General features: G+C 46.0%; 1 protein-coding gene across 1 annotated transcript in view; it reads left to right on the forward strand.

Moving 5' to 3' along the window:
* LOC134571092 (protein mono-ADP-ribosyltransferase PARP14-like) overlaps positions 1–12,428 on the forward strand; it is an 87,119-nt gene that overhangs the window by 25,475 nt on the left and 49,216 nt on the right. The window contains exon 6 of the mRNA XM_063429157.1: positions 8,360–10,635. Coding sequence (XP_063285227.1) covers positions 8,360–10,635 — 2,276 coding nt within the window. The remainder of the gene's footprint in view (positions 1–8,359; positions 10,636–12,428) is intronic.

A 12,428-nucleotide genomic window follows, 5' to 3' on the forward strand; every position in this document is an offset into this window, starting at 1 on the left:
GGAGAGGTATTAGCAGTAGAAAGAGGGAAGTGCTCATGCCATTGTACAGAACACTGGTGAGACCTCACTTGGAGTATTGTACGCAGTACTGGAGACCGTATCTCCAGAAGGATATTGATACTTTAGAGAGAGTTCAGAGAAGGGCTGTAGCGGAACCCCTTTTTGGCTGTCCCATCTGTAACAGATGCCCCTGTTTGGCAATTGATCTGCATCAGCCACTTACCATGGTACCTGAGAACCTCTACCCTTTGTTTTATTGCCATCATCCACCTTGCCTTGCACTTAAAGACAAAAACTGTTTCTGGCCCTTTAATTGTGTAGTGCAAAGAATGGGTAGGTTTGATATGGCACTTCGGATACAGTCGAAGTAGTCGAAGTGGCTGTAACGGATCGCCTGGTACCCCAACTGGGTACCTCCGTTAAAGGATGCTCCTAGCGTTTCCTGAGGACTCCAAGCACCCTGGCAGACACCACAATCACCGAACCGATGCAGCATAAGAATCTTCTCAAGCCTCTGAATGCTGTAGACAGTTGAATAGGAACCATACGAATAGGCTTACACTCCTAGCAGTCAACTGGAACAGCATGCAATAAATCCTTCCCCCAATAATGAGACGACACTTCACTTTGAGGGTAAAACAGGAACTCTGGACTGGCTCATCCAGCCTGGCTTTTATTACACTTCTACACTTACAGGCCACACCCAGGGGGAGGCATAAAATAACCAATCACATACATGGTTCAACCCACACATCCCCTCCCCTCAGATAACAGTAAACCCAATTATACGGTACACATTTTTAGCCAAGTTCTGGATGTACCCCAAAAACAGGGGGTACACCTTTAAATCCAGCATCGCTTATTCAGGGGGACAACATATCCAAAAATCAGTTCATTCGGATAAACGGTTCGGGAGATATAGGGTTCCAAAGATTTGACCGACCGCATGGGTAAAGTATCCGAAAACAGTTCCATGTATTTTGGCCCTGCGATCGGTCACAGAAAAGGGAATGAAACAAACGAATTGCCTGGTTTATGGAGCCTAAGGGGCATTCGAATGAATCCCCTAGTTCGTGGGGTTCTTTCTACCGAACGGCGGGCCGTTCGGTAGTTCCCATACGAACTTCTGGAAGTATGGAGGTCTCAGCGGTGTTTGCCTAGTCGAGTGTCCGATTTTAGTTCCAGACACTCGACGGCAAAACACCGCTGTTCGGGAGTTTAAGATGGCCGCCGCCACGTGTTCGTTTCCCGAATGGCGGCCACCCAGAGGACAAAGAATACATTACATAGATTGCCAATTACCCGTTTGCAACATTGTTGCAACCGGTAATTGGAGGCACACTTATTCCTGGGTGGTCTGGTTGTTCGGTAGTTTCACTCAATATACTGAACGGAGTGATTCTACCGAACAATCAGGTCAATGCTGCATACATATCCCAGGTTAACTCAACACATAAATACATACATGATATTAAAGGCAGTATTACTGTAATATGTTCCACAGTCTTAAAGGGACAGTATTCCCAAAAGTCCCAATATGTCCACAGATGATTTTAAAAGGGCCAGCAGCAGCAATATAAAGTACAACATGCCCAAATATAGTTCTTTAAACGTACCAATTTTCCAGGGGCCATAGTCAGCAGGTAGGAGGCAGGCAGCCAGGCCCCTCCAATGCCCAGTGGCGAGGCGGGTTCCGCCACAGTGGCCGCCATTAGACAATCGAACACGTGGCAGCAGCCATTTTAATGCAGTCGAACGCGGTCGACCTGTACCTTCCCCTACCCTTCGACACTGCGGCTGGAGACTAAGTCCCGTTCGAAGATTCGAAGACCCGTTCGAATGGGACTTTGTCATCTTTTTCATGGGAAAAGACTGCCACTCGACTAACGAACACCGCAGCAGTTTAACCCCGTTCTACTTCGACACTTCGACAAAAGTCGAAGTGCGTTCGACTATTCGAACGCCACCTTCGGATGGGACTTTGTCAATTTTCAAGGCAGAAATAGACCGACCACACAGCCTGAAACTGTGGAACTGTTTTGGGCATGCAAACAGGCGTGCAGTCGGTCCAAAGAGACTTTTTCAATATCTCGGGAACCACTGAACCGATTTGTACACATTTTTAATATGTTTTTCCCCAAGTTGTGTGGTTCATAAAAATATAAGTTTTATTCCTGTGTGATACAAATTCATAAAGTTATAATAATGTATAAAAATTTATACGTTTCAGCTTGGAGATAATTGAGGAGATACAGTAAGAAACTCAATTATCTCCCAAGCAGAGGGGAGGGAATCTGTGGGATGTAACCATTGTCTGATTGGTTAATGCCTAATTATCTGTGGGCGTCTCCCTTGCAGGGGAGCAATGCATAAAAGCAGAGTCCCTGTCATTAAACATCAGTTCTGCTCCTGATGCTGTGTGTCGTCCAGTTATTGGGAGTGCTGTTGGGATATTGTTGGATTATTTTGCCTGCTGGAATTACTACTCTATGGATTAATAATACTTGTTCCTGAGCCTCACTGGGATCTTAAGTGGAGAATAGCTGTAGAATATCAGCTCTCCGCTACAAGGGCTACTAAACTGGTTCATGGATTGCAGGATAAAACTTGCCAGGAAAGGTTAAAGGATCTTAACATGTATAGCTTGGAGGAAAGACGAGACAGGGGGGATATGATAGAAACATTTAAATACATAAAGGGAATCAACACAGTAAAGGAGGAGACTATATTTAAAAGAAGAAAAACTACCACAACAAGAGGACATAGTCGTAATTTAGAGGGGCAAAGGTTTAAAAATAATATCAGGAAGTATTACTTTACTGAGAGGGTAGTGGATGCATGGAATAGCCTTCCAGCTGAAGTGGTAGAGGTTAACACAGTGAAGGAATTTAAGCATGCGTGGGATAGGCATAAGGCTATCCTAACTATAAAATAATGCCAGGGACTAATGAAAGTATTTAGAAAACTGGGCAGACTAGATGGTCCGAATGGTTCTTATCTGCCGTCACATTCTATGTTTCTATGTTTCTATGTTTCTATGTGTGTGAGGGTGCTGAGAGTGATGTGTGTGAGGGTGCTGAGTGTGATATGGGTGAGAGTGCTGAGTGTGATGTGGGTGAGGGTGCTGGGGGTGAATGTTAAAAGGGATTGTGTGTTGGGGGGGTTAAAAATAATAATCTAATAAGCATGCATTATATCCCTCTTCTTACCTTTAGCCTGGGAGGGGGGTGGGGGCCGGCACTGTGGTACCTGGGAGGGGGGTTCAGGCACTCTTTCATCCCTGGTGGTCCAGTGGTGAGTGAACTCTAGCCTGCGGGCTAGAGTTCACTCTCGCGAGATCCGGTGGTTGCCAAGTTAGAGCTCTGCCGGGTCCTCTCTCTCCCCAGCCGCATGTCCGGCCATGGGGGCCGTTGAGGGAGATCTTTGATCTCCCCACCGGCCCTCCATGGAATACAGCGGAGCCGGCGCTCGGATAGTGCCAGCCCTGCATAGACCAGCAGGGGAGATCCTGGGACCTCCCCTGCCGGCCTCGGCCCATGGCCACCGCAGCCCACCGGGCATTTGCCCGGTGTGCCCGACTGGGCCTGCCTCCAAGCAGGGTCGGATTAACATAGGGGCTGATGGAGCTGCAGCTCCAGGCCCAGGCCCAGGCCCATGGAATAGGCCCATTTTTTTTTTTTTACACACTCCTCTTAGGTTTGCCACCTGACTGGTATCTTACTGGCACAGCCGGTATTTGGGGCTGCCTGGTAATACCGGCAATACAAATGCAGGTAATTTTCTCAGAATAAATGGAGATTACTCTGCAATACCAGCACCGGCCAGTAGGGGTCACTGTGTGTGGAGAGAGGCAGGGATAGGAAGTTACAGCATATTCCTGCCTCTCTCTACTACTCACTGATCCGTGGGGGAGCAGCAACACAGCATAGAGTCCAGACAGCAGCTCTACAGCTCAGGTAAGGGAGGGATGAGGGAAAAGGCAGGAGGGAAACATGGGGACACTGAGACACTAGGGGACACATGGGGACACTGAGACACTAGGGGGCACAGACACTAGGGGACACATGGGGACACAGACACTGAGAGACCTGGGGACACTGAGACACTTGGGGACACTTGAAAACTAGGGGACACTGGGACACATGGGGATGCTGAGACACATGGGGATGCTGAGACACATGGGGATGCTGAGACACATGGGGATGCTGGGACACATGGGGATGCTGGGACACATGGGGATGCTGAGACACATGGGGACGCTGAGACACATGGGGACGCTGAGACACATGGGGACGCTGAGACACATGGGGACGCTGAGAGACATGGGGACGCTGAGACACATGGGGACGCTGAGACACATGGGGACGCTGAGACACATGGGGACGCTGGGAGACATGGGGACGCTGGGAGACATGGGGACGCTGGGAGACATGGGGACGCTGGGAGACATGGGGACGCTGGGAGACATTGAGACACGGAGACACTATGTTCCCATGTCCCCCAGCCAGTGTCCCTAGTGTCTCAGTGTCCCCAAGTCTCCCAATGTCTGTGTCCCATGTCTCTCAGTGTGCCTAGTGTCCCCATGTGTCCCTATATGTCCCAGTGTCCCCATGTCTATGTCCACAACTGTCCCCATGTCTCCCCAAGTGTCTGTCTCCCAGCCAGTGTCCCCTAGTCTCCCAGTGTCCCCTAGTCTCCCAGTGTCCCCTAGTCTCCCAGTATCCCCTAGTCTCCCAGTGTCTGTGTCCCTAGTGTTTCAGTGTCCCCATGTCTCCCAGTGTCTGTGTTCTTAGTGTCTCAGTGTGCCTTGTGTCCCCATGTCTCCCAGTGTCCCTATATGTCCCAGTGTCCCCACGTCTATGTCCACAACTGTCCCCATGTCTCCCAGCCAGTGTCCCCTAGTCTCCCAGTGTCCCCATGTCTCCCAGTGTCTGTGTCCCTAGTGTCTCAGTGTCCCCATTTCTCCCAGTTTCCCTAAATGTCTCAGTGTCCCCATGTCTCTGTGTCCCCGGGTCTCTCAGTGTCCCCAGTATCCTAGTGACATGGGGACACACTGAGGCATTGGGACACTGGGACAAATGGGCAGAGTAAGTGATGAGAACCGCACTCAGTCCCAATGGCCTAGGGTGCTCCAGAGCAGGACCAGCAATCCCAGCCTGCGGCTTGAAGTTGAAGTGCCTGTGAGTTTTTTCTACTGGGAGAAATGGGGACACAGACACTGAGAGACTAGGGGACTGGGCGACATGGGGACACTGACACTGTGATACATAGGGACACTGAGACACTGGGTGACTTGCGAGACTGAGACACTGGGAGACAGGGAGACACTGGGAGCAATCCATCTATACAGCAGAATCAAACTGTAAGTAGTATGTTGGTGATTTTACCGAATTTTCTCTGATGTCACTCCTTGTGATTTACATCATGTGATGTCACGCATAACTAATTAATTATACAAATGATTAAGTCTGGCATTTTTTTCCAAGAAAGGTGGCAACCTTAACTACTCTTCACATGCTCTTTTAAAGGAGCATGTAACGGATCGACGGGCACCCCGACTGGGTACCTCTGTTCCTATGCTCCTAGCGCTTCCTGAAGGTTCCAAGCACGCTAGCAGACACCACAACCACCGAACCGGAGAAGCATACAGATGCTCTCAAACATGCTGTAAACCGCTGAACAGGAAAAGCATTCAATCAGCTTACACTCCTGGCAATCAGCATACAATCCAATTCCCCCAATAACGAGACGACACTTCGTTTTGAGGGTCAAGCAGAATTTAACTGTACTGGCACATACAGCCTCTTTTATTCACAATCCACAAACATAGTACGGCCCACAGGGTTTCGAAATACAACCAATCAATCCGTACAATACACACAGACACTCCCACACAAAATTCTCCCCTCTGCCTGTGATATGATTACTGAACACAATGGGTAATATAATTATCACAGGCAGAGAAATACAATTTTTACAAAATATTAATAACTTCCAAAATATACATGCCATTCTTATTTGACCAACTGACATTTTCATGCCCAAAACAGTTCCAGAGAATCAGGCTGTGCGGTCGGTCTATTTCCCATGTTAAAGTCAGTTCAAACAGACGAACGACAACCATTCGAACTGTCGAACGAACTATCGAATGAACTGTCGAATGGCGTTCGAACTGTCGAATGCATTGAAGTCTGGAGAAGGCAAAACTTCAGCTGAATTAAAGATGGCCGCCGCCACGTGTTCGTTTGCACAAACTGCGGCCCACCAGCGGTCGGCAATTTACCTACAGCAGGCTCCCAGCCTGGGAGGTAAATTGATGGCACACTTCCACTTCTGGGTGGTCCGCCTGTGTGGTACTTGGTTCAGTAAGCCCCATTTACTGAACCAAGTGGGAGAACGCCAGGAACAAGTTATTTTACAGGTCTGGGGACATAGTCTTAAAGGGGCATTGTTCCCAAAAGTCACAGTATGTCCCCAGATGGTTCTTAAAGGGCCAGCAGCAGCATAATAAAATACAATATGCCCAAATACTGTATTTAAAGGGCCAATTCTCCCAGGGGCCATAGTCAGCAGGCAGGAGGCGGGCAAACAGGCTTCTCCAATGCCCAGTGGCGAGGTTGGTTTCGCCACAGAGCACTATAGGGTCAGGAACACAATCATGTATTTCTGACCCTATTATGTTAAAACTACCACCCTGGCCCCTTCTTTCCTCCCTAAATATAGTAAAATATTACTTGTATTCAAGTCTGCAGCTGCTGGCTCAGAAGTGGTGGTCTGAGCAAATTACAATACTTCCCCATAGGATTGGCTGAGACTGTCAACTAGGCAGATCAGGGGCAGAGCCAGCACAAGTCCAACATAGCCCTGGACAATCAGCATCTCCTCATAAAGATAAATTGAATCAATGCATCTCTATGAGGAAAGTTCAGTGTCTGCATGCAGAGGGTGGAGACACTTAATGGCAGTGCTGCACACTAGGCAGTACTGCCCCAGGAAGCACCTCTAGCAGCCATCTAAGGAGCGGCCAGTGGAGTTATTTTCTCTGAAAAGACAGTGTTTACTGCAAAAAGCTTGAATGGAATGATTCTACTTACCAGAACAAATACAATAAGCTGTAGTTGTTCTGGTGACTATAGTGTCACTTTAAGTTTGGAAGCTTAAGAGGGATGTATGGGAACAAAACATGTGTGGACTGGCTGACATTAAAATTAGTTTAGGTAATGCTGTTGGTCTCTCTAACACTGTGGCATGTCCCCTTTCTTCTACACTCACTACATACACCTTTTCTCTGTCTCAGACTATATACCAGGAACTTCTGCCTGCTAGTAAGAAGGTAAGGAGACAAGTGGACCAGCGAGTGCTAGGGGACAGTCCATAGAAAGCATGGAGTGAGCGCATCTTTAGACACATTTATGACAAGCTCAGGGTGCTGCCTGCATAGTATGCCCTTAGTTGGACAGCCTGCATTATTGGCGGGCAGCCTGACATGCATTCATGCCAGGCTGTCCTTCAAATTCGTTGGACAGACATGCCCCCTCTTTGGGCATGTTCTCCCCTTTCGGCGGTTCTTGTTACATGATTCGCGCCAGTGGCACACCCTTTTACCCCGCACATTGACTTCCTGCTTCACTGGACACTGCTGTTAGGGGTTATGGATTTACTTGAAAGATGAAAGCATAAATTAGAGAGATATTAGCATCGAGTATGTGTTTTCTCAAAGCTGCACCCTATGAGTTTCCCTCCAGCACCATCTCCATCAGATACATGACGCTTGGAGTTATGACTGTTTTAGTGTATTTGGTTGATAAGATTCAGTAATTAGGCCCATCATAATTGTCAGCACCAGGCCCACTGTGCTCTTAATCCGGCCCTGCCTCCAAGTACCATAAGTACTACAGCGTCAGCTGATCGCTCACAGCCAATGATCTCCGCCCTGCACAAACTGGCCTAGCACTTAGCTGAGAACTTCTGGCTGCTGGGAGAGGCAGGTGTGTGGCGCCTGGCGAATACCAGGTAACAGGTCGAGCCATTAACAGTTTGACAACTTGGGGGAGGCGCCAGCCAATTATGAAACCACAGCCAATCCAGCCAATCCAGCCTGCGGCAGTGGGTAAGGAGCTCGGAATGTTCCTTTAGACACAGTTGATTAATATCCTGATTAAAGCTCTTGAACATGCAGGAATGATTGCAAATGATCAATGCTCGTCCAACAGAAAATCTGTTAAATAAACTCATTCTCCAAAGGTTTCTCTCTAATTCTCTCTAAAACAGTTCTATGTGTCCATATTGTGCTATAAAAGTCAATGTGTGTTACTTTTTATTTTTAAATAATACAAATTGGTGTCTAACTTTTTCACAGTTACCAGAAGAGTTTTGGCGCAGAAACACGTGTTTGGGAAGACTCCAATCTCTGTATACCCGTACTATGTGTCACTGAGTGTTACACTGTATGGAAAGAATGGGCCGTCTGTCAGTATACCTGCACCCCTGGAGATCCCTGTAAGTCCATATATCCTGGAATTCATCCTGAACGATGCCCAGAGAAAACTCAATGTAGAGGAAAAGATGGCAGTTCTTTACTGTGAGGTCGTTTGGCCAGATGTCCAGAGCCCAAACCTCGTTATTAAACTGGGTATCTCCAGCGATATCTCTACACATCTCAGGACCCTGGCAAAGATAGCCCCAACCTGGAGAGACAAGGTTTCTGCCGAGTTCTCACTGCTTATTTCAAAGTACAAAGTCGCAGAGTATAAGGTAACTGCGTCCGTTTGGGAAGCCATCAAACAAGACATCGGCAGCTCTGCTTATACTGCAGTTTTCATCAAACCAAACTTGGCCAAAGAGAAGGTTTTCCTTGCAGGGTTTTCAAAGGATGTTGTCCAGGTAGAACCTCTAATCGGGAAACTCATCGACAATACCACTTGTAGGATCGATAGAGAAATTCAAAGTATGACAGAAGAGTTGGCTGTAACTCCAGCGCTCTACGAAATAATGATGAAAAATGCTCTGGAGAAAAATATCCAGACACTTTTTCCTAAACTGAAAATGTCCTATGACAGATCATATAAAAAACTTACACTCTGTGGACTCAAAGAAGAAATTTATGGATCCAAATGTAAAATTATGGAAATGGAGAAAAACTTAAAACACATGAACATTCAACTTGACCCTCTCGTAGTGAAGTTCCTGAAAATGATCAGTAGTGAAGAGATGTCCTGTGTCTTCTTCATACGTCACAATATTCAGGCCATGTTTGAGGTTGAAGGCGAAACCATTAAACTAACTGGCTCTTCCTCACAGGATCTGTCAGACGCAGAGAAACGTATGAAACATCAGGTGGTTTGTAAAAAAGTTATTGTCAGTGACAAATGTATAATAAAAAATGCAGAATGGGGAAGTCTTAAGAAAAACTTAAATCAGGTTTATAATGTTGAAAGCCGTACGTTTCTGATAGAGGAATTTCCAGCAGGAGCAGAGAACGAGGTAGTTATCTCCGGCCTCTGCTCAGTAGTAGAAGACAGTTATGAGCAAGTTTATAATTTTGTCGAGAAAAACACACCACTCATGAAGGACCTTAACTTCCCATCTATGGCTGTCGCACATTTCATCAGGAATGAAAATAAACAACTTTGGGAAGATCTAGGAAAGATGAATATTAAATGGGTAATAAATCACAAAATAATTACCTTGACCGGTGCAAAAACATTAGTGGTGGACGCTGCTGCCCGCATAGCTAGTGCTCTGTCCTTACTGCATACAAAGACGTTGCGCATCGATAAACCCGGGGCAAAAACATTCTGCATGGACAATGACGAAGTGCATGTGGCTACAACAAAGAACAAATTCAACTGTGCAATATATTTACATACCACTAGGGACAGTAGTAAGACAACGACAGAGATGAACCTTGGTGAACCTCACTTCCAAATAACTGTCTCAGGTGGAGTCACCGTAGCAGTGTATAAAGGTGACCTGTGCCGTCACAGCGTTGATGTCATTGTAAATGCAGCAAATGAAGATCTGAAGCACGTGGGGGGGCTGGCATTGGCTTTATTAAGAGCAGCTGGACCAAAACTACAATCTGATTGTGAACGTATTGTCATGGAGGAGGGAAAGTTATCGCCTGGTGATTCGGTAATAACAGACGCTGGTAACCTGCCCTGTAAACATGTCGTACATACGGTAGGGCCCAGGTGGGATCCTTCATCGCAGTCAAGATGTAAGCGACTCCTCCGGAAAGCGATAACTAGCAGCTTAGAGCTTGCGGCAGAGAATGGTCACAACTCCATCGCTATCCCAGCCGTCAGCGCAGGGATCTTTGGATTCCCTGTAAAACAAAGCGTGGAAACTATAGTGGAATCTGTTAGAGAGTATTTGGAGAGTCATGGTCACAAAAGCAGTTTAAACAGGATTCATCTCGTCGACACGGATACACAGACAGTACAAATTTTTGCTGAATTGGTCAAAACTGAATTTGGAGATAAAAGCACAGAGTCGTCCCCAAGCAAACAACGCAGCCCAAGGCCTGCTGAGAGATCAAGGCCACCAGTCAATACGAGAAGCGATACAGAGAGTAGGATGAGAACCAAAGGGCTGACCATCAAACTGATCCAAGAAGATATTCAGGAGTCCACGGTACGTACACTGAGCCACTTAATGAGCATTATGGGAAACATCAGATGGGCCAAGGTTCGCTTAGTCATTTAGATGATATGTCATATGCTGCATGATAATCTTAAATCCAGAATTTAACAGGGTTATTTACTACAGTGAGAATTCCAAGAGAATGCCAAGGCCAGAGTAGCCGAGCTGGAAGCAGAGCTGGTTTGGAGAACGTCTCAATTTCAGCTATTTTGACCTTATTCTTGAAATTCACTTATAATACATTAAAAAATGACCAGGAAACCCGTATTATCCAGAAGATATTACTAGTAAGGGTTTGTCCGTTTAGTGGCACCAATTCCACCCTAGGGCTTAACCCTAATTAACTTAGAATGATTAGAGGAGATGCCTAGATTGGTATTTAGTGAATGCAGCTGTGATAGAATGAGGGGAAATAGATCCAATTTGGTAACAGAGTAATTCACTTTGTTGCTTATTCAGTAATTTATTAGGCTTTATTTATTGTTGCCAAAATGAAAACTGACATAAATTTTCACGCTTAAGTGAATAACGCTGTATGTAAAACATTTAGGAGCGCTTTTTATTTATGGTAAGTAATAAATAAAAACTGGCCACATCCCCGGGCTGTTAATTGGTCTGTTTACGTGTACATCCAACGCTTTCATTACTCAGTAGAGAGAACACAGAACATTTAGAATTAAAGGCTCCATTCCCGGATAGCGAGACAAACTGCCATGCGCCAGGTCTGCAAAGCTTCAAGAGGCGAATGCCGATTGGGCCACAGTGTAACTCTGTATTTACTCCCTGTCGGTGGAATAGCGCCATGTAACTGTATTTATTTACGGTCCCTATAGTGACGCTGTGTCAGTCTATATTTATTTACGGTCCCTATAGTGACGCTGTGTAACTGTATTTATTTACGGTCCCTATAGTGACGCTGTGTCAGTCTGTATTTATTTACGGTCCCTATAGTGGTGCTGTGTAACTGTATTTATTTACGGTCCCTATAGTGGCGCTGTGTCAGTCTGTATTTATTTACGGTCCCTATAGTGACGCTGTGTCACTGTATTTATTTACGGTCCCTATAGTGGCACTGTGTAACTGTATTTATTTACGGTCCCTATAGTGGCGCTGTGTAACTGTATTTATTTACGGTCCCTATAGTGACGTTGTGTCAGTCTGTATTTATTTACGGTCCCTATAGTGACGCTGTGTAACTGTATTTATTTACGGTCCCTATAGTGACGCTGTGTCACTGTATTTATTTACGGTCCCTATAGTGGCGCTGTATTTATTTACGGCCCCTATAGTGGCGCTGTGTCAGTGTATATTTATTTACGGTCCCTATAGTGGCGCTGTGTAACTGTATTTATTTACGGTCCCTATAGTGGCTCTGTGTTACTCTGTATTTATTTACGGCCCCTATAGTGGCGCTGTGTCAGTCTATATTTATTTACGGTCCCTATAGTGACGCTGTGTAACTGTATTTATTTACGGTCCCTATAGTGACGCTGTGTAACTGTATTTATTTACGGTCCCTATAGTGACGCTGTGTAACTGTATTTATTTACGGTCCCTATAGTGACTCTGTGTAACTGTATTTATTTACGGTCCCTATAGTGACGCTGTGTAACTGTATTTATTTACGGCCCCTATAGTGGCGCTGTGTCAGTCTATATTTATTTACGGTCCCTATAGTGGCGCTGTGTAACTGTATTTATTTACGGTCCCTATAGTGACACTGTGTAACTGTATTTATTTACGGTCCGTATAGTGACGCTGTGTAACTGTATTTATTTACGGTC

This window comes from Pelobates fuscus, chromosome 8, assembly GCF_036172605.1.
Source record: "Pelobates fuscus isolate aPelFus1 chromosome 8, aPelFus1.pri, whole genome shotgun sequence".
Classification (NCBI taxonomy): domain Eukaryota; kingdom Metazoa; phylum Chordata; class Amphibia; order Anura; family Pelobatidae; genus Pelobates; species Pelobates fuscus.